At 51.8% G+C, this 27039-nt stretch overlaps 1 protein-coding gene across 1 annotated transcript; it reads right to left on the bottom strand.

Moving 5' to 3' along the window:
• On the bottom strand, positions 1 to 21155 carry NEIL2 (nei like DNA glycosylase 2). The gene is made up of 5 exons (XM_062213545.1): positions 21091 to 21155; positions 19438 to 19577; positions 14523 to 14878; positions 4650 to 4846; positions 1 to 1927 (listed from the first exon to the last, which is right to left on the bottom strand). The coding sequence occupies exons 2-5, from the start codon at positions 19573 to 19575 to the stop codon at positions 1614 to 1616; spliced, it is 1005 nt and encodes a 334-aa protein (XP_062069529.1). The 5' UTR covers positions 19576 to 19577; positions 21091 to 21155; the 3' UTR covers positions 1 to 1613.
• Positions 21156 to 27039: the final 5884 nt, after the last annotated feature.

Below are 27039 nucleotides of genomic sequence, written 5' to 3'. Positions count from 1 at the left end.
TATAAGATTTCAAAATATTGTGTACCAAAATAAATTTCTCTTTTAATTCCATTCTTCTGTGAAGAGGATTTAGACTGGACAGAGGCTGTAAACTGTGAGCACAGCCACAGGCGCTACTGCCCACAGCCAGGGGACCACAGCCACAGGTGCTGCTGACCATAGCCACAGGACCACAGCCACAGGTGCTGCTGTCCACAGCCACAGGCGCTGTTGGCTACAGCCACAGGACCACAGCATGGACATTGCTAACCACAGCCGCAGGTGCTGGCCTAAGAGAGTGGAGAGGCACATTTGAAGCAGTCGCTGCAGCATCCAAATTCAAACGCCGCCTGCGCAAGTCTGGGAGCAGCCGAGTTCTGACAGCATTGCCTACACTGTGTGCCAAGGAGTGGTAAGAGATCCAGAAACATCCAGAGCAAAGTGAAACAGTTTTCTCCGCTGTGGGATTTCTTAGAGACTTCATGTGCAACATACAGCTCCAAGTGGTGGGGAGGGGGGCAGCACGTAGTAGTTCTCAAATGTACTTCACCCTTCTCCTGTGGGATTTCTGAGTGATCATTCTTCCCGGTGCCACACTGTCAGAGCCGATGGATCAAAGGAAACTTGGCTACCCTGAGGGATGTTTTCCCGAGGTTGCAGGTGCTGCTGGCCTGGGCTGGGGAGCTCCTGTGGTGCAGCTGCTGCTCCTGACAGAGGGCACTGTGGTACATGGCTGCTATGGACTCAATATGTCCCTCCAGAACGCATGAGGTATTTGGAGATGGGGTCTCAGGGAGGGGACTAGGCCCGCAAGGACTGTGCCAGGGGCTGTGGGGACAGAAGTAAAAGTCCATCTCTGCTCACCTGGGGCAGAAGAGCAGGTGTGTGTGGAAGCATCAGGCTGATACAGCAAGTCCTACAAGGCCATAGCCACCTTCACAAAGAGTTCAGGTATTGACAACTTAACACCCTTTACTGCCAAATAAAGATGAGAAGAGAAGAGAAAATCACTTTATTTTCAAGCCACTGTCTTGTTTCATCTACTTGTTGCCAACCATCTGACAGCGGCTTCTCTATAACCCCTGATTCCTGGAGTGTTCAACATATCCACGGTCACAGCTCTATCAGCTTCAGGAGGACATGCATAGCTTTTCTCTACAGGCCCAGGGCGTGCCAGGAAGACGGCCAGCTCCCTGCTCCCTACACACAGGCCCCTCGGGGTCTGCCGTGGAAGGCTCCCAGGCAGAAGGCTGACCACAGCCGCTAACTCCTCACCCCAGTCCCTCCAAGGGAACAAAGAAAAAAAATTCTGTTTCTCCAAATGGAGGGTCTTAACGTCAACCGAAGTTCAAACACAAACAAAGCTCAGAACCTGGGAGGCAATGCTGGGAGCTTTCACCCTCCACGTCCCACTGCGCTCGGAGGCCTCCTCGCCCACCACCGTGATGTTTCTCATCTCTCCCAATAGCAGAACTAGAACTTCCCTCAGAAGAATGAACTAGAAAAGGAAAAAACTCTAACCCTGGGAAAGCGCTTCCTTAGACACACCTCTAGTGAGATGACCATCAAGAAAACTGACATCACTCTCCTCTCTGGGCACTCACACAGGGCCCCCAGAGGAAGGGCCCAGGTGACTAGGAGCGCTGGTGCTTCTCTGGCCCCTCAGCTGGGAGCCGGGGCTGGCACTGCGGGCACCACCAGGTCAGCCTCTGAAACCCACCCGGGGGCCCAAGCTCCTGCTTCATGACCTGGTGCCCGGCAGGGCACTGCTCCTTCTGGTAGATCTGGGGGTGCTGCTGTTGGCCCTGCAGCTTGTCCTGCAGCCAGTGTGTACTGAACTCCACCACGTGGTCCACGAGGGCCTCCAGACACGAAGGACTCAGGAGTGAGCCGAGGGAGAGCGGATGGACCCTGGCTCTGTACAGGACTTCGTTCTTGATGATGTTCCCTGCAACAAAGCAGGCAGAGGGTAAGGCCAGGACAAAACACACACAGCACAGGAAACCACCCCCAAAGCCAGCCGGGCAAGCTAACCGTGGCATGTCCTGGGGGGTCCCGGGCAAGTCTGCAATCTCTTTGTCAAATTCTCTGTCTGTAAAATGGGTTAGATTACTCTTGCCTCAAAGGTTGTTATGAAGACGAAATGAAGTAAAACTCATGTGTAGCCCATGTCATTGCAAAGATGATCTAAAAGGGCTCTGAGGTCTGACTGCCTGGTAGGACTGCCTCCTACCCACGTAGCCTTGGCGAGTGCTTTAGCCTCTCTGCTTCCAGTTCCTCATCTGTAAGACAGGGATAGCTTACCTGGTTTTTGTGAGAAGTGAGAATTCAAAAAAGGCTGAGCACAGGGCCTGGCACATACTTGATACATATGAACTGGTTTTTTAAAATTAATTTATTTATTTGAAAGGCAGAGTTACAGGGCCAATGTTGCAGTGTAGCAGGTAAAGCCACTGCCTATAGTGCCAGCATCTCCTATGGGCTGCTCCACTTCTGATCCAGCTCTCTTCTGTGGCCTGGGAAAGCAGTGGAAGATGGCCCAAGTCCTTGGGCTCTGTACCCGTGTGGGAGACCCAGAGGAAGCTTCTGGCTCCTGGTGTTGGATCGGCGCAGCTCTGGTTGCCATGGCCATTTGGGGAGTGAACCAGCAGTTGAGGATCTCTCTCTCTGCCTCTCTGTAGCTCTGCCTTTCAAGTAAATAAATCTTTAAAAAAATAAATTTACAAAAAAAGAAGAAAGGCAGAATTACAGAGAGGAAGGGGCAGAGAGAGAGAGAGAAAGAGAGAAAGATTTTCCATCCACTGGTTCACTCCCCAAATGGTTGCAGCAGAACTGGGCTGATCTGAAGCTAGGAGATTCCTCAGGGTCTCCCACGTGGGTGCAGAGCCCAAGGACTTTGGCCATCTTCCACCGACTTCCAGGCCAGAGCAGAAAGCTGGATTGGAAATGGAACAGCCGGGACTCCAACCAACACCCATATGGGATGCCGGCACTGCAGGCAGCGCTTTACCCACTACACCACAGCACCAGCCCCATGAATGGTTACTATTATGTGAAATGTCAAGCACAAGGCCTATTCTATAGAAAGCTTTAAGAGGTGTTATTTTCGTGTTTTTCTACTCCTGCCTCATTCTTTACGAAGCCAGCTTTGATTCCTCCTTACAGAATCAAGTAATTCTTCAAAATGTTCCCACAGTGCCTCTACTAGGTGTTATCACAATCTGTGCTTCCCGGGCCATTAAACAAAGATTTCCTTCAAGGAGGAGGGAAGGTGAGCCTGCCCAAGTGCCTGCAGGGAGGGGCTGAACGGAATTACTGCTCCTCCCAAGAGCTTCGCAGTCACAATGCTGGCTACACACAGCATCTCTCTCCAAAGGCCACGGGCAGGCTACTGCACTGGTATTTCAGCTGTGTGACTTAACTTGCAATGGGCCCTCTGCTTTGGTTTCACCTTCTGAATAAAGGGCAAACAAGTACCTTCTCCCAGCACAAAGCAGCGAGGATGAAGCCATGCACCGGCACAGTGCAGTCCCATGAGAAACGCCGCCGGTTATTACAGCTGCTACTCGGTCACTGGCCAGGGAAGCCCCCAAGGCCCTCCGGGACGAGGCAAGGCCAGTGCCTGGAGAATGCAGGACCTTTGCCTGCAGCAGCAGTCACGCCGTGGACATGGAGGTGACTTTGTCATCACCAGCCTGCCTGATGTCCTGGGTCACACAGACTCCCCGGCTGTGGGTAATGAGAACGGTACGCTCTCCTAGTCCAGCTAAGTAGCCGTGATCTCTTTTATCAGATTGCTCAGTTCTCCCCACCCCCAAATACTCACGGTCCACTGCTCAGGCCTCCTGAACAAAGAGGGAACCAGAATATGATGCAGGCGCGAGTCACCTGTGCCTTCCAGCAGATCTACCCAAGAGCAGTGTCCATTAGCAAGCTGCAAGACTTCCTGCTCCTCGCAGATCCTGATCAGGCACCTCCCAAGGGCCAAGCAGTGTGTGGGCAGCAGAAAGCACAGGGTGTACAAGCACGACCCCTGCCCTTTAGTAGCGCGTGCTCTAACGCGCCTGTTCAGAAGCTAACAACTGGGGCCAGCTTTGTGGCATAGCACGTTAGCTGCCACCTGCAACACTGGAATCCCACAGGGAGCCAGTTCAAGTCCAGCCTGCTCCACTTCTAATCCAGCTCCCCACGAATGTGCCTAGGAAAGCAGCAGAAGAGAGAGAGAAAGCAATCTTCCATCCACTGGTTCACTCCTAAAATGGCTGCAACAGCCAGGGCTGGGCCAGGCCAAGGCTGAGTCTCTTATGTGGGTGCAGGAGTTCAAGCACTTGGACCTCCTTCTCCTACCTTCCCAGGTGCATTAGCAGGGAGCTGAATCAGACGTGGAGCAACTAGGACTCGAACCAGTGCCCATATGGGATGCTAGTGTAGCAGGCAGAGGCTAAACTTGCTATGCCACAACACCGGCCCCAACTCTGTCAAATAAATGATATATCTTTAATTAAAAAAAAAAAAAGAAATGCATAATCTAATTCCTTCAGTTTAAAAATGGGAAATGAGGGTAAAGAGAGTAAGAGTTTGCTGCCAGACCAACTGGGGTGAGTCTTATGACCCCTAGATGACTGACTTTGTAGCATTTAGCAACTCCATCCCATCCCCATGGCTCATACCTAAGCCTGAGAAGTATCTCTGGTCCAACAGCGTATAGCAGACAGGCTGGGCCTGGCCCAAAGCTTCCAGGGCCTGTCCTCGATGGAACTTTTCAGATAGGATGTCAGAGGCGGGTCTGACCACTGGGGAAGAGCTCCAAGACATCTGACAATTATAAAACACCAGAAAGCCGCCACCGCCGAAGTAAAGGACCAGCCTGGGAAGCAAGCACAGATCACACGCGCAGTTAGCACAACACAGGCCACAGGTCCAGACCGTCACTCCGCATGCGCACACACACAGCTTCCTGTCTGCGGTCTTGGTCGGCCTGCGGAAATTAAGGCCCTGAAAGAGAAAGGCGCAGGGCTGATGCTGTGGCGCCGTGGTCAAAGTCCTAGCCTGCAGCACCGGCATCCCATGTGGGCACCAGTTTGAGTCCTGGCTGCTCCCCTTCCGATCCAGCTCCCTGCTAATGTGCCTAGGAAAGCAGCAGAAGATGGCCCAAGCCCTGGGGCCTCTGCACCCGTGTGCGAGACCCAGAGGGAGCTCCTGGCTTCAGACTGGCTTAGCCCTGGCCATTGCAGCCATTTAGGGAGTGAACCAGTAGATGAACGACCTCTTTCTCTCTCCATGTCTCTACCTCTCTCTGTAACTCTTTCAAATAATAAAATAAAATCTTTAAAAAGGGGAGGGGGAGGGGAGACGGGGGGGAGGGGGGGGGAGAGAGAGAGAGAGAGAGAGAAGCTCTGCAAGAAGTACAAACATCTCAGGCCTGAATGGAATAATTTTTTTTTTTTTTTGACAGGCAGAGTGGATAGTGAGAGAGAGAGACAGAGAGAAAGGTCTTCCTTTTTGCCGTTGGTTCACCCTCCAATGGCCGCTGCGGCTGGCTCATTGTGCTGATCCAAAGCCAAGAGCCAGGTGCTTCTCCTGGTCTCCCATGCGGGTGCAGGACCCAAGGACTTGGGCCATCCTCCACTGCACTCCCGGGCCATAGCAGAGAGCTGGCCTGGAAGAGGGGCAACTGGGATAGAATCCGGCACCCCAACCGGGACTAGAACCCAGTATGCCGGCGCCGCAAGGCAGAGGATTAGCCTGTTAAGCCATGGTGCCGGCCCTGAATGGAATAATTAAAAGAGCACACAGCGTGTTTGGCCATTGGCTAAGATGCCCACTCCCATACTGGAATGCCTGGGTTTGATTTCTGGCTCCAGCTCCCAAATCCAGCTGCTCTGCCACGCAGCTTTGGTCTGTTGTGGACAGTTGGAGAATGAGTCAGCAGAAGGGAGCTCTGGCCAGCACTGCGGCTCACTAGGCTAATCCTCCGCCTCTGGTGCCGGCACCCCGGGTTCTAGTCCCGGTTGGGGCGCCGGTTCTGTCCTGGTTGCTCCTCTTCCAGCCCAGCTCTCTGCTGTGGCCCGGGAGTGCAGTGGAGGATGGCCCAAGTGTCTGGGCCATGCACTCGCATGGGAGACCAGGAGAAGCACCTGGCTTCTGGCTTCGGATCGGCACAGCGCACCGGCTGTGGTCACCATTTGGGGGGTAAACCAACGGAAGGAAGACCTTTCTCTCTCTCTCTCTTACTGTCTAACTCTATCTGTCAAATTAAAAAAAGAAGAAGAAGAAGAAGAAGGGAGCTCTGTCACTTTGCCTCCTGAATTCAAAACAAAAGGAAAAAACTACATACACATTTTTCTGATTATAGCAACTCATGTTCACAGATCATTTGGAAAGAATAAAGTGAAGTTAAGGAAGTATGGCTACCTAGACACAACTGGCTCACTAGGACGGAGACAGGGCAATGGACACAGAAGAGGAACCAGTGTCAGGCTCATTTCCCAGACAGACACAGCCAGGGGCAGACACTGCGCGCTCGCATGCCCTGTGGGAGCACCGGGGTTCCAGACCCAGCTCCACTCTCCAGCAGGTCCTGCTGATGTGCAGCCTGGAGGACAACAGGTGATGGCTCAAGTAGCGGAGTCCCTGCCGCTCACAGGGGAGACCTGGATTAAATTTCCAGCTCCTGACTTCAGCCTGGCCCACCCCTATTTGTTGTGAGCATTTGGGGCATGAACCAGCAAACAGGAGATCCATCTATCTCTGTCCCTGTCTCCCTCTCCTCTCTCTGGCTCTCCCAGAACAAAACAAAGTAAGACATACTCCCACATACTCAGCTGAGCTTCCTGAATGCCAAGGACAGAGCAGCCTGATCTTATCACCTGAGAAGAAACAATGGGTTCCTTTGTCAGGGAAGACAATCCGGCTGGAACTGGACTCTACACTGGAGCAGAAACCTGCAGACACTTCTGTAAAAGTAACAGGGAATTCTAGACGAGCAGGGACTCAAACACAACACACCAGGTAAAACACACAGCTAACAGAAAGGAAAGCAGCAAGGGCATCAGGACAGAGGAGACACACAGACGAGAAACACCAGACAGCTCTGAATTTCGTAACATGTGAGCTCCAGATGGACTGTGACTGGGGCTGGTGCAGTGGTGTAGTAGGTTAAGCCTTTGCCTGGGGCGCCAGCATCCCATATGGGCACTGGTTCAAGTCCTGGCTGCTCCTCTTCCAATCCAGCTCCCTGCTGATGCACCTGGGAAAGCAGCAGAAGATGGCCCAAGTCCTTGGACCCCTACCCCTATGTGGAAGAACAGGAAGAAGCTCCTGGCTCCTGGCTTCGGATGGGCCCAGCTCTGGTCATTGTGGCCATCTGAGAGTGAACCAGCAGATGGAAGACCTCTCTCTGTCTCTACCTCTCTCTGTAAGGCTGCCTCTCAAATAAATAAATCTTAAAAAAAAAAATAGACTATTATTCTGATGTGTAGCAGAGGCTGTAATTCAACTGTTACAAAAGAACTCTTAAAACATAGCATGGGGCCGGCACTGTGGCTAGAGGGTGAAGCCATCACCTGTAGTGCCAGCATCCCATATGAGCACCAGTTTGAGTTCCGGCTGTTCCACTTCTGAGCCAGAACTTCTATGGTCTGGGAAAGCAGTAGATGATGGCCCAAATCCTGGGGCCCCTGAACCCGTGTAGGAGGCCCGGAAGAAGTTCCTGGCTCCTGGCTTCTGATTGGCACAGCTCTGGCCGTTGCAGCCATCTGGGTAGTGAACCAACAGATGGAAGACTTCTCTCTCTCTCTCTGCCTCTACCTCTCTGTAACTCTACCTTTCAAGTAAATAAATAAATTAAAAAAAAAAAAACATAGCTACTTCAATACATATTTATGAATTTAGTATCAATTTAATTGATATCTAATTAAACTGTAAATTAACAGTATTCATTCATTTAATAATCCAAAACAAACATTGAAGTAGCTGGGCAAACTCAAGAGTTGGGTGAATATGTCAGAGAAAAGAAATAGTAGGTAGGGGACTGCACTGTGGCATAGAGGTAAAACCACCACCTGCAGTGCCAGCAGCCCATAAGGGCACCAGTTCGAGTCCTGGCTGCTCTACTTCCAATCCAGCTCTCTGCCATAGCCTAGGAAAGCAGTAGAAGATGGCCCAAGTCCTAGGACCCATGCACCCATGTGGGAGACCCAGAAGAAAATCCAGGTTCCTGGGTTCAGATTGGCCCAGCTCTGGCTGCTGCAGCCATTTATAGAGTGAACCAGTGGATGGAAGATTTCTCTCTGGCTCTGCTTCTGCCTCTCTGTAACTCTGCCTTTCAAATAAAATAAATAAATCTTTTTTAAAAAATAAAAAGAAATAGCAATCAGTTAATGTGCCCTGGGAAGCAGCGGAACATGGTCCCAAGTATTTGGGCTTCTGCCAACCACATGGGAGACCCAAATGAAGCTCCAGGCTGCTGGTTTTGGCCTGGCCCAGCCCTGGCCATTCCAGCCATTTGGAGAGTGTACTAGCTACTCAAAGTGCGTGCTCTCTCTGTCTCTCCCTCTCTCTCTCTGTAACTCTGCCTTTCAAAAAAAAAAAAAAAAGAAAAGAAAACATCTTTCAAAAGAAAAGTAGCAGGCAAAAAATATGTTAAAGGATTTTTCGTAGAGGTGAGGAGAACAAGCAAAAAATTAGTTCTAATAATGAGAAGAATAATTAATGTTGATGTAATTAAAAACTGCAGTTATTAACAGAAAAATCCACATTTCATTTAAAGATAATTACCAACAGAATGAAGATGAACAGCAACCTGTCCAAAGAAACTCAGTGTCATGAGTATAAAAAGAAATGGTACATCCAACAGTAGAGAAGAAAACAAAGTCCAATAAACAGGCAATGAAACAAAATCCAAACTGCACAGTTCTCACATTTCCAGAGTTTCAGCTGGAGTTTAATGAGACACAGCAACTTCCACTAAGAAGCATAGCTACACCAGGTGAAAACCAGGTGTAAACACACTGAATTACGTGAAAGGGCGGGACCAGGTAAGCCATGAACAGCATCACTGAAGAGAAGGCACAGCGTGGCAGGGACGCTGCCCCACCAGAAAGCCCTGGACAGTCAGGGATGCTGAGGCCTGGGACAGTGACTCAGCAACATCAACAAACCCCAATGCTCAGTTACACAACGAAAGCCAGGGGGCTCAAACGCTCTTGCCAAGTTCTGAGTTACCAAAACAATAACCTGTTCTTTTCGTTTGTTCAATGTTTTAATAACAGTTAATGTTTACACTTTTTTCTTTTTTTTTTTAAAGGTTTATTTATTTATTTGAAAGTCAGAGTTTCACAGAGGGAAGGAGAGGCAGAGAGAGAGAGAGAGGTTCTCTATACACTGGTTCACTACCTAGATGGCTGCAACAGCCAGAGCCATGCTGATCTGAAGCCAGGAGCCAGGAGTTTCCGCCGGGTCTCCCACACAGGTGCAGGGGCCCAAGGACTTGGGCCATCCTCTACTGCTTTTCCAGGCCACAGCAGAGAGCTGGATTGGAAACAGAGCAGCCAGGACTCAAACCGGCGCCAATATGGGATGCTGGCACTGCAGGCGGCAGCTTTCCCTGCTACACCTCAGTGCCAGCAATGTTTACTCTTCATTGTATGTTCCTAAAGAAAGTAAATCTTCATTTATGCACACGAAACGTAAGCAAAGATCAAATTTAATGGATGCCAAAAGTAGAAGTTACAGGCTGTGGTCTGACCATAATCCAATGATACATGGTTTTTTTGTTTGTTTTTCTTTTTTAAACATTTATTTATTTGAGAGAGAGAGACACACAGAGAGAGAAATCTTTCATTCTTTGGTTCACTCCCCAAATGGCCAAAATGGCTGGGACTAGCCAGGGCCAAAGCCAGGAGCTTCTTCCAGGTCTCCCACATGGGTGTGGGCTGACATCTTCCGCTGCTTCTCCCAGGTGTTGTAGGGAGCTGGATCGGCAGTGAAGCAGCCGGGACTCAAACTGGTGCCCACAGGGGTGCCGGCACTGCAAGTGGAGGCTTATCCTTCTATGCCACAGCGCTGGCCCCAATGACAAGTTTTAAAACAACAAAAAAGATCACCTTGGCCAGGGCTGATGTTTAGCCTGGCAGTTAAGATGTCAGGCAGTGGGGGCCGGTGCCGTGGCGCAGCGGGCTAAAGCCCTGGCCTGAGGCGCCGGCATCCCATATGGGAGCTGGTTCTAGTCCCGGCTGTTCCTCTTCTGATCCAGCTCTCCGCTATGGCCTGGGAAAGCAGTGAAGGATGGACCAGGTCCTTGGGCCCCTGCACCCACATGGGAGACTCAGAAGAAGTTCCTGGCTCCTGGCTTTGGATCAGTGCAGCTCCTGCCGTGTGGCCATCTGGGGAGTGAACCATTGGATAGAAGACCTCTCTCTCTCTCTCTCTCTGTAACTGTGTCTTTCAAGTAAATAAAATAAATCTTTAAAAAAAACAAAAAAACAAAAAAAAGATGTTAGGCAGCTTCCATCAGAGTGCCTGGGTTCAGTGCAGGGTCCAGCTTTCTGCTGATGCAGACCCTGGGAGGCAGCAGGTACTGGTTCAAGTAGTTGGGTTCCTGCTACCCAGGTGAAGGGCCTGAACTGCGTTCCTGGCTCAGTCGTTCTGGATAACTAGAGAGTGAACCAGTGGATGGCAGCTCTCTCAAATTAATAAATTATTTAGAAAATCATCCTAAGCACTATGTAAATCAGGAAATATTCTTCCACACAGAAAGAGTCTATAAAGCTAATATTAATTTGAAAGGCCAACGAGGTAGATAAAACTCAGGCAAGAGAAAGGATAGAGAAAAATATAAAATGTGAAAAATGAGAAAAGAGATACAACTCAATAAGAAGAGAGAAAAAACCAAGGACGTGAGGCGTGACACGTGTTTATTCTCTGACAGTACACGTGAGCCCCGGGGCCAGGCTGCTCCCTGGGAGGGCGTTCCTGATCCCTGAGCTGGAGACCAAGCCAAGAATCGGCAGGGCCAGCTCAGGCAGCAAGAGGTTTGCTGGGGGTTCTGAGGAAGTGCTCCTGGCCATCCCCGCTTCCAGAAGTGATGCTCTCAGCTCTCTCTTCTCCTGGACGTGGTCTTGGGTGGAAACGAAGCCAGGACCTGCAGCAGCGTCCTGCTCTGCGGCTCCAAGAACAAGAGCAACGTGAACAAAGGCGAAGCCAGGAGGACCAAAACATGGGGCCAGAACCCTGGAGCCAAGTCGAAGGCAACGCCTCCTTTCCCTCTGAACTTGCAAGTACATGAACCGAAACAGTTCCTTACCACGTAAGCCACTTGGAGCTGTTTCTACAACATAAAGCATCCCATGGCGCCTAATCACATCATACATAAAGACGACAGTCCCAGGGGTGTGCAATTGGCCAGGTGACTGAGATGTGGGGGGCCTATATCCTGTGATGCAGTGCCTGGGTTTGAGTCCAGCTTCTATTTCTGATTCCAGCTTCCTAATGTGCACCCTGTGAGGCAGTAGGTGTTGGCTCACGTAACTGGGTCCCTTCCGCCCACATGGGAGACCTGTATTAAATTCCAGGCTGCCTTCAGCGTGGCCAAGCTCCAGCTGTTGCAGGCATTTGGGGAAGAAACCAGCTGATGGAAGATCTCTCTCTTTCAAATAAATTTAAAAGAAAAAAAATATTTTTTTAAAGACCACAGTTCTAAACATAAAAAAAAAAAAAAAAAAAAACCACACACACACACAAACTTCAAAACACAGCAAGTCCATGTGTATGGGCTGGCATTGTGGTGCACTGGGTTAAACCACTGCCCGTGACACCAGCATCTCCTATTAGAGCGCTGGTTCAAGTCCTGGCTACTCCACTTTCAGTCCAGCTCCCTGTTAATGTGCCTGGGAAAGCAGTGGAATCGGGCTCCTGCTAGCCACATGGGAGACCCAGATGGAGTTCAAGCCTGCTAGCGTCAGCCTGGCACAGCCCTGTCCATTACAACCATTTGGGGAGGGAACCAGTGTATGTAAGATCTCTCTCTTCATCCCTGTCACTCTACCCCCCCACCAAAAAAAAAAGACTTTGGGGTAGAAGGCAACTTGTTTGGTGAGAGGAAAAAGTTAAATGCATCCAAAACCTATACTGACCATCAACTATTTAAAAATTAAAAATCCTGAAGCTAAAAGGCATCACAAACGTCAAAGGACACAGTACGGCCTCGGAACAACACAGGCAACACGTATCACACACGTGAATGGACTTCACATCTGTTAAGCTTCAAGAAACAGAGGGAAATACACAAACGACCTAATGCTGGTGACAATTCAGCTGAGCTATCACTTTTCTAAGGCCATGAAAACGTGTGGCCATAAGAAAGCTCCTTCTCGTCAACCAGCAATTACTTCTCTGGGAACAGATTGTTAAGGAAGTAAACCCAAACAGACTTTTATGCACAAAGAGCTTGTTCTCACATTCAAATGAAAAACTGGGGAAATCCTGCCCTGAAATACAGAGAGCACGAGTCAAGCCATAGAATGTTCTTGAGCCCTTCTACCCGCAGTCCCACGTCTGCTGGAAAAGTGCCCTCCTTTCCTAAGCCTCCCCAGTGTGCTAGGAGTCCTCTCCTGGGTGCCGAACACAGTCCAATTTCTTTTTGTTTTTTAATAATTTATTTATCTGAAAGTCAGAGCTGCAGAGACAGAGGGGGAGGGAGGGAGTGAGGGAGGGAGGAGAGGGAGAGAGAGGGAGAGAAAGTGAGAGAGAGACAGAGACAGAGACAGAGAGATCTTCTGTGGTGGTAGATACTTATTCAAAGGCTGTATTTGCAACAGCCCAATCCAGAGAAAAGGCTAGTAATGCGATAAAGGCAGTTAAATCAGCCATGCTGGTCCTTGGTGTCCCCTGGACCATAAAGACTGATAACGGGCCAGCGTATACATCACAGTAATTTAATTCCTTCCTGAAATCTTGGAACATACAGTCTGCCACAGGTATCCCATACAACCCACAGGGACAGGCAATCATTGAGAGAACTCATAGGACGATTAAAGATCTCTTACAAAGACAGAAAAACAATCATATGCCCTCAGACCCACAACTTGCTTTGACTGAGGTCCTTTTCACTATCAATTTTCTTACTTTTGATTCCCAAGGGGCCAGCTCAGCTTAAAAACACTGGGGATCCTTTTCATCCCAGACGCCAGCCCCTATGGTTAGGTGGAAAGACCCCCTGACAGGAGAATGGAAGGGACCACACCCTCTGCTAACCAAGGGTTGAGGATATGCTTGTGTCTTTCCAGAGAATGCGGAACAGCCCATTTGGGTACCAGCCAGAAACATCAAGCCTGCAACTGACAGCCAACAAGAACCAGCTGAACAAGACCGAGACTCCGCCTTGTTAGCAGACGCACCTGCCCTATCATCCTACCCTAAGAAACTGCCCATAGCCACATCTGTTACTGTTGTGTACCCCACTAGCTCTGGTCAGCCACTCAAATGGCCCACAGCCTGTGTGCGGTCATGCCATTCCTGATAACCATTATTCCTCATTCCCACCCCTATCTGAGCAAGCAATCCTGTGGTCTCTCGATTTAAGCACTGGTTAGTCAATGATGGGTAAAATCCCCCAGGGGACAACCTAAGACAGACATAGCCGCGTACGGAGACCACATGGAAATGGGGTCAACAATGGTTTGGCCAAGAATCATGCCTCCCATTACTTAAAAATAAATGAAAAGGGGGAAATGTGGTGGAATGAGAAGGCCATGCCAAGGTGGCCACTGGCAAGCGAGTGTCAGTTACTCAGGAATGGCTTTGAAACCCACCTGGCAAAGGAGCCTGCCTGGCAACAGGCTGTGATTGGTTAGGGCATAAACTGCCCCTTGACCGGATTGGCTATCTTGGCTATATAAGCTGTTATACCAACTGAAATAAACAAGTCTACGGGCTGCTCGGTATGTGTGGTGACTCCATGCCTCTTGCCCCCACCATGCTCCTCCTCTCAGAAAGAAATCAACTTCAACAATCTTCTATCTGCTGGTTCACTCCCCAGGTGGTCACAACAGCCAGGGCTGGACCAAGCAGAAGCCAGGAACTTCTTCCTGGTCTCCCACATGGATGGCAGGGGCCCAACCATTTGGGCTGTCTCCTGCTGTTTTCCCAGGCCATTAGGAGGGAGCTGGATTGCAAGTGGTACAGCCGGGACATAAACCAGCACCTGTATGGGGTACTGGTGTCGTGGGCAGCAGCTTTACCCGCTACCCCACAACACTGGCCTCCATAGTCTACTTTGTTTTGAGTAAATATGAGGAGTCTTCAAAAAGCTCATGGAAAATGCATGCTACAAAAAACCCTATGTGTGGATTTCAGAATGTTCTGCACCAAAGGAAGCTTTATCTTGTATTCCATTTTCCCACAGGCTTTCCCAAGCACCCTTGCCCAGCAGCCTCTTCTGGGCCCTGGACAGCAGGGTGCCGGGTAGCAGGCTAGAGCCCCCCACTGCCGAGGGCCCGTGAACACTGCAGACCCCGCAAAGACCTGGCTAGTCATTCCCTCACCTGGGCGCGGGATCCCTCCAGTCACCCCTCTTGTTGGCTTTCTTCGCTCTGGAGAACTCGTTCACCCAAATGCTGCCAAACAGGCCGAAGCTGACTTGCAGCCACCTCTCAGCACCTGGCACGGGGCAATCCGCCCCCAGACACTTGGGCCCTTCGTCTCCAGGGGGGACGGCAAGTGCCGCAGCCTGAGAGGACTCGTCAGAAGTTGTCTGCCTGCTGGGCCCCACGGCCTGCTCTTGGTCTGTGGCCTCCACCTCCTGGGCTCCTTTTCGGAGAGGTTCTGGAAGTGGGTCATTGCCACGGAGCCCCAGCTCTTCATCTGGATCAAATCTAAGGAATAATTTTTTTCCATGGACCTAGAAATATAATAACATGGATCTGAGATTCAGAAAGGGACACAAGAGGGGTACACAGATTTCTGCCTTACTGCAAATTGCTTCCCTGGCTCCTCCCCAGAAGCTCTCCCAGATCCAGGGCTTGGGCCCTGCCTTTTGCTTTTCATCTCAGTGGTGTGGGCAGTTAGCACATGGCTTTCAAAGCGACTGGTACCAACTGGAAGAATCAGATTACCAATAAAATGACTTCCGCTAGGTAGCAGGCCACGCAAGGATGCCCAATAATTGCTCCCAATGTTTTCATGAATTAGCTAAAAAATAAATACAAACTCTCATTTTGTCATGCTGGAAATGATCAGCACACACACGCAGACATCAGCTAACGACAACACACTGTATAAGGCAGTGCCCCTTACTACTTACCACCCAGCCCAGCACACTGGACTTGATAAAAGTCGCAAGAGAACTCACAATTAAAAGAAAAAAAAAATTCTTTTTTTTGACAGGCAGAGTGGATAGTGAGAGAGAGAGACAGAGAGAAAGGTCTTCCTTTTTGCTGTTGGTTCACCCTCCAATGGCCGCTGCGGCCAGCACATCTCGCTGATCCGAAGCCAGGAGCCAGGTGCTTCTCCTGGTCTCCCATGCAGGTGCAGGGCCCAAGCACTTGGGCCATCCTCCACTGCACTCCCTGGCCACAGCAGAGACCTGGACTGGAAGAGGGGCAACCGGGACAGAATCCGGTGCCCTGACCGGGACTAGAACCTGGTGTGCCGGCACCGCAAGGCGGAGGATTAGCCTGTTAATCCATGGTGCCGGCCTAAGAAAAAAAAATTTTATAAGAAAAACTGGGGACCAGTGCTGTGGTGTAGCAGGCTAAGCCTCTGCCTGTGGTGCAGCATCCCATATGGGCGCTGGTTCGTGTCCCAGCTGCTCCTCTTCCCATCCAGCTTTCTGCTTGTGGCCTGGGGAAGCCAGTAGAAGATGGCCCAAGTGCTTGGGCCCCTGCACCGGCATGGGACACCCAGAAGAAGCTACTAGCTCCTGGCTTTGGATCGGCCCAGCTCCAGCTGTTATGGCCATTTGGGTAGTGAACCAGTGTATGGAAGACCTTTCTCTCTGTCTCCCCCTCTGTCTGTAACTCTACCTCTCAAATAAATAAATATTTTTTAAAAACTTGAATCTTGGAGCCGGCGCTGTGGCGCAGTAGGTTAATCCTCCGGCTGCAGTGCCGGCATTGCATATGGGCACCGGTTGTAGTCCTGGCAGCTCCAGCCATTGAGGCCATTTGGGGACTGGACCAGTGGACAGAAGACCTTTCTCTCTGTCTCTCCCTTTCACTGTCTGTAACTCTACCTCTCAAATAAATAAATAAAAAATCTTAAAAAAAAAAAAAAAAACCTGAATCTTGACACCAAAAATAAATGAATCAAACCACTACTATAAAATAAGCAAGGCGGGCCAGCGCCATGGCTCACTTGGTAATCCTCTGCCTGCAGCACCGGCATCCCATATGGGCGCCGGGTTCTAGTCCCGGTTGCTCCTCTTCCAGTCCAGCTCTCTGCTGTGGCCCGGGAGGGCAGTGGAGGATGGCCCAGGTGCTTGGGCCCTGCACCCACATGGGAGACCAGAAGCCTGGTTCCTGGCTTCTGATTGGCGCAGTGCCAGCCGTGGCAGCCATTTGGGGAGTGAACCAACGGAAGGAAGACCTTTCTCTCTGTCTGTCTCTCTCTCACTGTCTATAACTCTGTCAAATAAAAAAAAGAAAAAGCAAGGCAAAGGACTCACCTCATCACAAAGAAAATGATTTCAGTAAAAGAATGCTCCAGCTGCTTTGTGCTCTATTTTCACAATGCCAGCTCCTACTATGTAATCTCTGCATGCGCAGGCTGCAGGATGTCTATTCTGTTCTTTTTTTTTTTTTTTTAGGTTTATTTATTTATTTGAAAGTCAGAGTTATACAGAGAGAGGAGAGGCAGAGAGAGAGAGAGAGGTCTTCCATCTGATGGTTCACTCCCCAGATGGCTGCAATGGCCGGAGCTGCGCCAATCCGAAGCCAGGAGCCAGAAGCTTCTTCCTGGTCTCCCACGTGGGTACAGGGGCCCAAGGACCTGGTCCATCCTTCACTGCTTTCCCAGGCCAGGCCATAGCAGAGAGCTGGATCAGGAGGAACAGCCGGGACTAGAACCGGCTCCCATATGGGATGCCGGCGCCTCAGGCCAGGGCGTTAACCCACTGCGACACAGCAAAACATCTGCCATTAACATTGGAAATAGATTTTTTTTTTAAAAAAAGATTTACTTATTTATTTGCAAAGTATAGGTAATGGGGGGGGGGGGCAGAGAAAGACTGGGGCGGAGAGGAGCGAAAGAGAGAAAGAAAAAAAACATAGAGAGATTGAGATTCCAGCCACTGGTTGGCTCTCCAAATAGCTGTTAATGGCTAAAGTTGGACCAGGCTGAAGGCAGGAGCCAAGAACTCACCCATGTGTGGCAGGGAGCCACACTGGAGCCATACTGCTGCCTCCCAGGGAGCATGTTAGCAGGATGCTGTCATCAGAATCAGAGAGGACCTGAAGCCAGGAACTCTGGTATGGGTCCGGGCATTCAAAGCAGTAAGTTAACCACTATGCCCAACACCTGCCCCTGCGGCAGCATCATTCTTCACATCAAAAAGTAGTAACAGGGGCCAGCACTGTGGCATAGCAGGTAAAACTGCTGCCTGCGATGCTGGCATCCCATATGGGTGCAGGTTCAAGTCCTGGGTGCTTCACTCCAATCTGGCTCCCTGCTAATGCACCTGGGAAAGCAATAAAAGATGGCCCGAATGCTTGGGCCCCTGCTCCCATGTGGGAGACCTGGAGGAAGCTCCTGGCTTCAGATGGGCTCAGCTCCATCCGTTGCAATCATTTGTAGAGCGAACTAGCCAATGGATGACCTCTCTCTCCCTCTCTCTGTAACTCTGCTTTTCAAATAAATAATATTTTTTGAAATGTGTATCTGCATCATGGAATACAATTCAGCAACAAAAGGGGAAAAAGAGCTGCCACATGCTACAAAGTGGATGGATCTGTACACTCCACCTCCACTTCCTGTCCCCACCTGCTTCTCCAACCTGAAATGGCCTTTCCCTTTAGTCCCTCTAACTCCTCAAGCCCCACCTCCCCCAGGCCACAAGGACCTCTTCCTTTATGTCAAGGCTGTCACCTGGGCCTTAATCACGTGCTCCGCTCGTGCCTGTTGGTGTTCCTTCACAGCTTCCCCTGTGTGGACACAGCTCGCGCCTTCCTACTATAGCTCAGGGTTCCTTAAGGGGAGGGACTGGGGACAGAGTGGGGCAGGGAGGGGCTCCCACCCCGGAGCACTGCCAACAAGTTCCCCAAGGCCACTCCTTTTGGGCCTAAGTTTCCCACAACACAGACTTCTGCCTGTGTCTACGGAGAAACCAGCTCCCAGTTCCACTTCTAGGCTCCTTCGCCACACAGTCATTGGCCCGCACGTCCGCTGGGTAAATAGTCTGAGCACCAGCTCTGCGGACAGCATGTGATCACTCTGACATCCCAGAGACAGGGGCGTCATCTGCCCCTGTAAGCCTCCCAGGGCTGTGTGCACTAAGAGGCCACGCACCTGGAGGTCAGACGACCTGCGCTCCAGGCTGTCCCTCACCAGCTACCCATTCTGTCGTGGTGGGTGGTGGTGGCAAACAGCAGGGTAGAAGCAGAACTAGTATTTCTCAAATGCCTACAACGTGCCAGGCATAACGTCCAGTCCCAGGATCATGGTAACACATGGGCAGCCTATCCCTGTTTCACCTAAGAAGAAACTAGAGCTGCGAGGTTCAGGAGCTTGCAGGAGAACACAGCCAAGCAAACGGCAGCACAGCCCCAAGTCTACTCTGCAAACACCTGGCCCTGGGTGCCACGCTGCCGGGATACAAGACTGCTGAGGACACAGCCCTGTCCTGTGTGTCAGTCTCCTCCACTCAACAGGCCGGACACAGTCAGCAGGAGGGATGCAAGAGGAGGGGCTACAGGGTGCCCAGGAAGCACAGAGGAGTCCAAAGCAAGCAGGGCAGGTTTCACGGAGGTGACGGCCAAGCGGCAACCAGGAGACAGACCTGCTGTGGTCAGCTGAGGAGACAGGCGGGGCTGGGAGAAAAGGAAGCCCTGCTCGGGATGACGGGAGCAGCAGGTCAAAAGCATGGGCAACACAGACTGTCGGGAGAGCCGCAGGTGGGCAGGGGGAGAAGGCTGGAGGGCAGCGTAGGGGTCAGACCAGAGGGCGCTGTGCGAGCGGGGGAGGACCCGGACTTCTGCTCCAGAACTGATGCACAGCTCCCCTTACTTCCCGGTGGGATCTAGCATGGGTTCCCAGCCAGAGGTGCCTGGCAGGTGCAGCGGGAGGGACCAGAGTCGCTCCAGACTCGCTGATTCAGGGCCTCCACAGCCCACTGTGACGCCCACGGGAGCTGTGTGTGCTGTCTGGGGCCCATGGCAACGACAGCCGGGATGTCCTGGGACAGACTCCAGGAGGAAGCGTGGGAGGGGCCGAGGGAATCCACGCACCTGAGGATGCTCAACTCACCTGGGTGTCCTGGAGCCACAGAGACTGAAGGTCGGGTGGGTGCAGCTTCTTGCTGCTGCCCCCTGTCTTGACCACCTGCTGGCCCACAAAGGGGGACACCAGGTGGTGAAATTTCCTCACAGACGGCCCTTCCGGCATCCCTGCGGGCAGAAACCTGCGTCAGAGGCCGTGGACTTAGCTCACTTCTCTCTAGCGCTCTGACTCACCTCAGGCTGCAAAGAGCCCTCTTATGCCACCAACTTTAAAAGCAGAGAGCGAGCAAAAGCCAATGTGGCTGGGGATGGGGTTACCTCACCGGTGGGGATGAGCCGCAGCCCCAAGTGGGTCAATTTCACAAGAAATTCACAAGGAACGGCCCCCTCCTTGCCTCTCCCGCCTCAACCATCCACAGTGGGCAAAGCAGCCCGTCGGGACCACCTGCCATTTCCACAGCAGGAGCTGGCCCCTGTTACTTTTTGCCCGGATTGTGGGCCCCTATCTCGTCTCCAGGCTCTCTCTGCCTCTCTGCAACCCTCTCCATGCTGATTCATCCCCCCCCCCCCCCCCCCCCCCGCCAACCACCACCTATAGGGGACCCAGTGGTGAAGGCTGCCAGGGGCACGGAGACACAGCCGTGGATTCGGACCTCCCAGAATCTCCACTCCAGTAATGGGGACACGCAGGTGCAGGGCAGAGCCCGGAATCCTGACAAACGCAGACACCCAGCCAGCCCAGTTCGGAGCCGGGAGGGGTCGCACCCGGTTTAGCTAGAGAGGCATCCCTAGTAACCGCCGCACAGCTGTGCGTCCCTTCAACACCGATGCAGGGTCGTCTGTGGCCCCGTCTCCCTCTGCCCCAAAGCCACCCACAGGAGGTCTGCGTGGCTGCTCGCATAAGGGAGCCCCCAGGTTCCTCAGTAGCACAAGACTCGCGGTAGTAACGGTGCACAGGTGCTGCCGGGGTGTGTGTGTGTGTGGGGGGGGAATCTATCGCATTTCAGTGACTCTAAAAGACATTTACAAGATTAGCAAGCTGCCGGCTTACAGTCCATGACTGCTCACAGCTTGGTTAGCTGTGGATAACCCATATCTGTTCGCCGCTGCCACTTTTCTCCTAAATCCTAACACCGGGAAGCCCTGCAGGGGTCCTGCCGGCAGTGAGGGTGAGCCTGGACGAAGGTTCTAGAAAAGCCTCCCTCTTCCCTCGCTGCTTCTCTGAGGTGTTTCTGCGGAGAGGGGCGAGCGGCAGCACGAGGAGAACCGCCCCCCCCCCGCGTGCCCCAAACCCGCACGGGGGTCGCCGCTGACGTTGCAGAGCCATGGAGGGGGTCGTTACCACCCAAGGAGTCTAAAAACGACTGCTTTCCGCAAGTCTTGGGGTAGGGGGAGAGGAGCGCGCGGAGACGGGACCGAGGGCCACTGGCCGCGCACAACAAAGAAACTGAACGGGGGGCGCGCGTCTAGGGACCCTTCCTAATGTTCCTGTCATTTAGTTTTCACTCCGAAAAACAGCGCGGCGCACCCGTTTGCTCTGGGCGCGCGCGAGGCCGCGCCGCGCACACCCCGCAGAGCCTCGGCTCGGGAGCCGCACGGCCCTCCCCGCCTGCACCCCTCCGCAGGCCCCGGTCGGGCCGAGCAGGCGGGCGCGCAGCGAGCGGCGGGCTGCCGAACTCACCGGCTCGGGGCGGCCGCCCGGGACTCGCCGCGGCTCCGCTGCGCACTTCGCACGCTCGCTTCCGACGCCGGCCCGGAGCGTGCGCGCAGGAGGCGGGGCGAAGCCGGGATGGAGGCGGGGTTGCGGCGCTCCGCCCCCTTGGGGGCGGGGCTCCGTCCTGGCGGCGCCGGCCCTATTCCCGGGAGAGGGCGCCGCTCTGGGGTAGGTGTTGGGGGCTGGGCTGCGGGAGGCGGGGCAGCCGCCAAGGGTGGAGAGTACCAGGGTGCGAGGTTGGCGGGTTCTGGGACTGGAACTGGAGACTGAGGATCAGAACGCAAGACAGTGATGGAAGAAGGCGGGTGCGTTGCTGAATGGGAGCACTTTGTGGGGTGCAGGCACAAGACAAACTTCTCTGTTGGTTCTGCTCGTCCTTTGATCCTAGGAATGACGGTAAGGATCGAGGTTGTCAAGAAATTCCCGTGAAGTCATTTATTTAAGTCAGAGTTACACAGAGAGGAGAGACAGAGATCTTCTATCTGCTGGTTCACCCCCCAGATGGCTGCAATGGCCAGTGCTGGGCCAGGCCCAAACCAGGAGCTTCTTCCAAGTCTCCCAGGTGGGTGACAGGAGCCTAGGTACTTGGGCCATCTTCTGCTGCTTTCCGAGGCACGTTAGCAGGGAGCTGAATCAGAAGTGGAGCAGCCGGGTCTTGAACCCGCACCCTACCCCCATCCCCCCATCCATCCCCCTCACATAGGATGCCCATGTCACAGGCAGCGGCTTTACCTGCTACACCACGATGCTGGGCCCTCCTGAAGTTTTTAAAGGGGGGGATTTTTTATTTTATATTTGAATTTTCACTCACAGCAAATTTTGCTTTAAAGTTTTGTGTTTTTTATTTCAAAAAATGAAAGATAAAATAATAGATTATTCAAAGGTAAAATACCTCTGTTGCCGTTGGTTCTCCAGGGGGGATGGCCGGCCAGCGCTTTCCAGGAAGGCAGCGAGGAAGTTTGGGGAAGTGCCCGAGCAGGTGTTCAGCAAACAGCCAGCCGAGCGACCCTGGCCAAGCCCAGCCAGTGGTCCTCAGAGGTGCCACCGTGTCGGCTGCCAACAGGGAGCAGTACAGTGCTGCTTGCTGAAAGGACTGAGGCTCCAGATAGCTAGGTCCCCAGCCAGAGAGGAAACCCCAAGAGCAGAGGGGATGAGGTTCCGGGAGAGGGGTCCCCCACTTTCTATCTTCTGAAGAGTAGCATCCTCTCCACCTGATGCCTCCTGCGATGGGATCAGGCTCACCCCAGGGTGGTTTCTAGAACACTGGTTGTCCTTTCTGTAGCTTGTGGCTGTGCTGGGAGGGAAACCATGGCCACAGTCCTTGCGTCACCTGGCCATGCCGATGCCTGGTCTCTAAGAGGACTCTGCTGAGGCCAAGGAGCTGGGCAGGTGAGAAACCAGACAGTACACAGCTTGGGTCTGTCATGTTGTCTGTCATGTTAATTATAGCTGTTGTCCATTGAGCTCGTGCTATGTACAAGACACTGTTGTTTAAGTTTTTTAGATGGAGTGCCTCATTATTAATTAAACCATCTGAAAGGGAGAGAAAGACACAGACACAGAGAGATCTTCCACCCCCTGGTTTACCCCAGGACTGGGCAGGCCAAAGCTCGAATCCTGGAACTCAATCTAGGTTGCCTATGTGAGTGGCTGGAATTCATATTTTTTTTTTTAGATTTATTTATTTGCAAGTCAGAATTACACACAGAGAGAGACAAAGAGAGAGGTCTTCCATCTGATGGTTCACTCCCCAGATGGCTGCAACAGCCGGAGTTGCACTCTCCCAAAGCCAGGAGCCAGGAGCTCCTTCTGGGTCTCCCACATGGGTACAGGGGCCCAAGGACTTGGGCCATCCTCTACTGCTTCCCCAGGCCATAGCAGAGAACTGGATTGGAAGTGGAGCAGCCAGGTCTCAAACCAGCGCTCATATGGGATGCCAGCACTGCAGGCTAGGGCGTTAACCCGCTGCTCCACAGCAACCAACCCTGGAATGCATATATTTGAACCACCACCTGCTGCCTCCCAGGCTAGGCGTTAGCAGGAAGCTGGATCAGAAGCATAATGAGAACTGAATGAACTCGAGCGCTCTGGTATGGGATGCAGGTGTCCCAAGTGACATCTTAACTCTGCACCAGTTACCTGCCTGTAATGCCTTGGCTGTGAGAATACAAGCAAGTCCCTGTACCTCTGACAGCATCTCCGAATCTATTCATTCAGTGGCTTGTTCATCGCACGGTCTTACAGAACTACTATAAAGACACACTTCTCAAACTTTAACGTGAGTGTCAGTCACCTGGGAGCCTTGTTTAAATGCCAGTTCTGACTCAGGTCTATAGCAGGGCTCAAGACTTTTCCTCTCAGGGTGGGTGTTTGGTGCAACGGTTAAGATACTACTTGAGGGGCCAGTGCTGTGGCCTAGTGGGTAAAGCCGCCACCTGCAGTGCTGGCTTCCCATATGGGCGCTGGCTCGAGTCCAGGTTGCTCCACTTCCCATCAAGCTCTCTGCCATGGCCTGGGAAATCAGTACAAGATGGCCCAAGTCCTTGGGCTCCTGAACCCACATGGGGGAACCCTGAAGAAGTTCCTGGCTCCTGGTTTCAGCCAGTTGGAGAGTGAACCAGTTGATGGAAGACTGACCTCTCTCTCTCTCTCTCTCTCTCTCTGCCTCTCCTTCTCTCTCTGTGTAACTCTGACTTTCAAATAAATAAATAAATCTTTAAAAATAAAAATAAAAAAGAGACACTACTCAGGATGCCTGCATCCCATGTCAGAATGCCTGGGTTCCATTGCCATTTCCGCTTCTCATTCCAGCTTCCTGCTAATGTGCACCCTAGGAGGCAGCAAGTGGTGACCCAAATATTGAGTCCCTGCCACCCAGATTGAGTTCTGCATTTGGGGAGTGAACCAATGGAAGGGAAAGTTCTCTCTCTCTCGCTCACTCTCCATCTCTCAAATAAGTAGTTTAAAAAAAAAAAAAAAAGATTTTATGTTTCTAAAAAGCTCCCAAGCGATGCTGCTGCTGCTGACCCAGTGAGCACTCTGAGCAGCAAGGGCATAGAGCAATGGTACTTGGCAGTTGGAGGGCATTGAATCAATCTATGTTGAATGGGTAATGAAGTGGTTAGGAAACACGTGTAAAGACTTCGCATAAAGTAGCAAGTGCTCACCCAGGATGTGCAACTATCCCCGGCCTGGGAGTGTCTACTCTTAGGAAAGGCAGTGATGGGGTGTGAAAGCCCAGACTCTAGAGACAGATAGAAGGGCTTTTTGAATCCTGATTCTGCACTCACTGGCTCTATAACCTTCAAGGAATGACTCAAAATGCATGGACCCTGGGGCCAGGGTCTTGGTGTAGCAGGTTAAGCTGCTGCCTGCGACGTTGTCGTCCCATAAGGGTGTCAGTTCAATTCCTGGCTGTTTTACTTCTGATCCAGCTCCCTGTCAATGGCCTGGGAATGCAGCAGAAGATGGCCCAAGTCCTTGGACCTCTGCACCCACATTGGAGACCCAAATGCAACTTCTGGCTCCTGGCTTTGGCCTAGCCGAGCACCAGCCTCAGTGCTTCCCAGCCATGTGGGGAGTGAACCAGCGGATGGAAGAGCTCTCCCTGTTTCTCCCTTTCTGTCTGTCTGTAACTCTGCCTTTCAAATAAATAAATAAATCTTAAAAAAAAAAAAAAAGTGTGGATCCTGTCTTCTCTGTGTGCAAAATGTGATTGTGGGTTTTTTCTGTGGCTATTTAAAGCTCCTAGTGGTGTCTGGCATGCAGTATTGCTCAACAAGCAATAGGTGCTTTTTGTTAGGAGACTGGGATGATCTCAGCCACGGATAGTTTGGAAACATGGGCTAGACTGAAGGCAAGATGAGAGAGAGCCTGGGCGCCCCCACATGGCTATTGCATTCACTGCAAGCACGGTGCCTGTGTCCATGGCCTTTTCAGTCAAGGGCAGATGCTGAGTCAAAGTTGCTCTTCCCCATACCAGTTCTGTGGTCTGGGCAAGTTCCTTCTACAGCACAAAAAAAGGATTTGGACCAGATGATCTCCGAGACCTCTCAAGATTGATAGAAATGAGTCAGGCCTGGTGTCTCAATCTTGCCTGCTTTGTTCCTAGCAGGGTTCAGTTTCCTTTTGTTCCGTTCAGCTCCCCCAGGCCAGCTGTTGGAAACCTTACTGGTTCTAACTTCTCAAATCCTTAGCAGTTTGTCTCCTGAAACCCCACAGCACTCCTACAAAGCCGACCCGTACCCTGCTGGGAGGAAGGACTTCCACAGAAATCTCCCAGCCTGGCCTTTGTGCAAACAGCTAGGTTTTAGGCTGCAGTCCCTACCCGCAGCTGAGAGCAGCCCCAGGGGCCTGGACAGCAGTCCTGGGACTGTTTGCTCGCTTGACTTCATAGCTGAACAGGAAGGTTCACTCTGGGCCACGCCCCAGACACCCTAGATGAAGTTAACTGGTCTTTGTAGTTCTGTACTAAACCAGATCTTCAGAGCAGGAGTTCTTAACCTGGGATATCTGAAGAAGCTCCTAGAGTTCATAAAACCCCTAAAGTGATAAGTGGTGCCCAAAACCTCAAAATTTTTGTACTTCTCTGGGGACAGTGGGCACAGCTTTTGTATATTTTCGGAGAGGTCTGTAACTTCCAAAAGTTAACACACACACACACACACACATTGTCCCAAATTGCTGCAATGACTGACTTCAAACACTCTCTATGCATGAAACCTCCGAGTTGCCCCCGCTCATAACCTGCAGCCCCTCTCACATCTGCCCAGCACAGCTAGGCGATGAGGGACAATGCCAAGGCCATTTGATGGGCTTGGGAAGACACACCTAGGACAAAAGCGCGCTGTGCTGTCCCCTTCGGGGGAGCAGCTGAGGCTGCCTTGGCTGGAATCCCTTTGCAGAGCTTACGAGCCCGGCTTCAGTAGGCCCTCACCGCAGAACCAAGACTGCACCAGAAATGGTCAGGTGGCATGATTGTGTTTGGGGCCCCCTAAGGAATTGTGGCTAAGAAGCCACAGGGCTGGCTCTCTGAGGCTGCTCATGAGCAGGTTCTGGACGGTGTCTGGAGGGAGATACAACGTTTGTTTTTGCTGGAACTTTGAGATGAGTTCACTTCCCAGGGCAGCTACTTTGAGGGGCAGTGCTCACTGGATGTGTGCTTTCTGCTGCATCCCATGGCCACACAACACTGGGCCCTGTCAAGGTCCTGTTCTGCATTTGGAGAGCTCCATCTTGAGTCTCAGAAGGACCCACCTTTGCATCTTGGAGCCCTGGGCTTTCTTCTTTACCACCAATAGTGTGTGAGGAGAGGGAGAGGTGAGGCCCCGTCTTACAACTCCTGATAGCCTTGGCTGCCGGCCCAGAGGTGCTCGGTGCAATGCAGTGTGACGGGGGCAGGGGACGGGGGATTCTTTCTGTCTCTCCCTGACCACTCTTGCAGCCTGGTAGAGTGTCACAAAGGAAAGGTGACCTGTGCTCCTTGTCTGGTGACAGGTACAGCAGGGATAGTTTCAGATTATTTTAGCTATCACAGACTCCTTGGAGCTTAAAGATCCCCAGTCTGATACACTTTATGCTTGAGGGTGCTGAGGTGAGAGCAGTGTGGTGCACGGGTCTCAGAATTCCCAGTTTGGATCATGCTGAGTGAATTAAGCCAGTCCCAAAGAGACAAATATCATTTGTTTTCCCTGATCGGCGACAACTGAGCACCAAAGGGGAAACCTGTGGAAGTGAAATGGACACTTTAAGAAACAGTGACCTGATCAGCTCTTGTCCTGACTTTAGATGTACAATGTAATACTTTATCCTTTTTAGTATTTGTTGTTGTTGTTGTTGTTCTAGTACTAGTGGTTGAACTCTGTAATTAACACACAATTATTCTTAGGTGTTTAAATTTTAACTGAAAAGTGATCC

The sequence above is a fragment of the Lepus europaeus genome, chromosome 16 (assembly GCF_033115175.1).
Source record: "Lepus europaeus isolate LE1 chromosome 16, mLepTim1.pri, whole genome shotgun sequence".
NCBI lineage: Eukaryota > Metazoa > Chordata > Mammalia > Lagomorpha > Leporidae > Lepus > Lepus europaeus.
The sequence above is the reverse complement of the archived record's forward strand: the minus strand, read 5'-3'. Positions and strand labels throughout refer to the sequence as shown.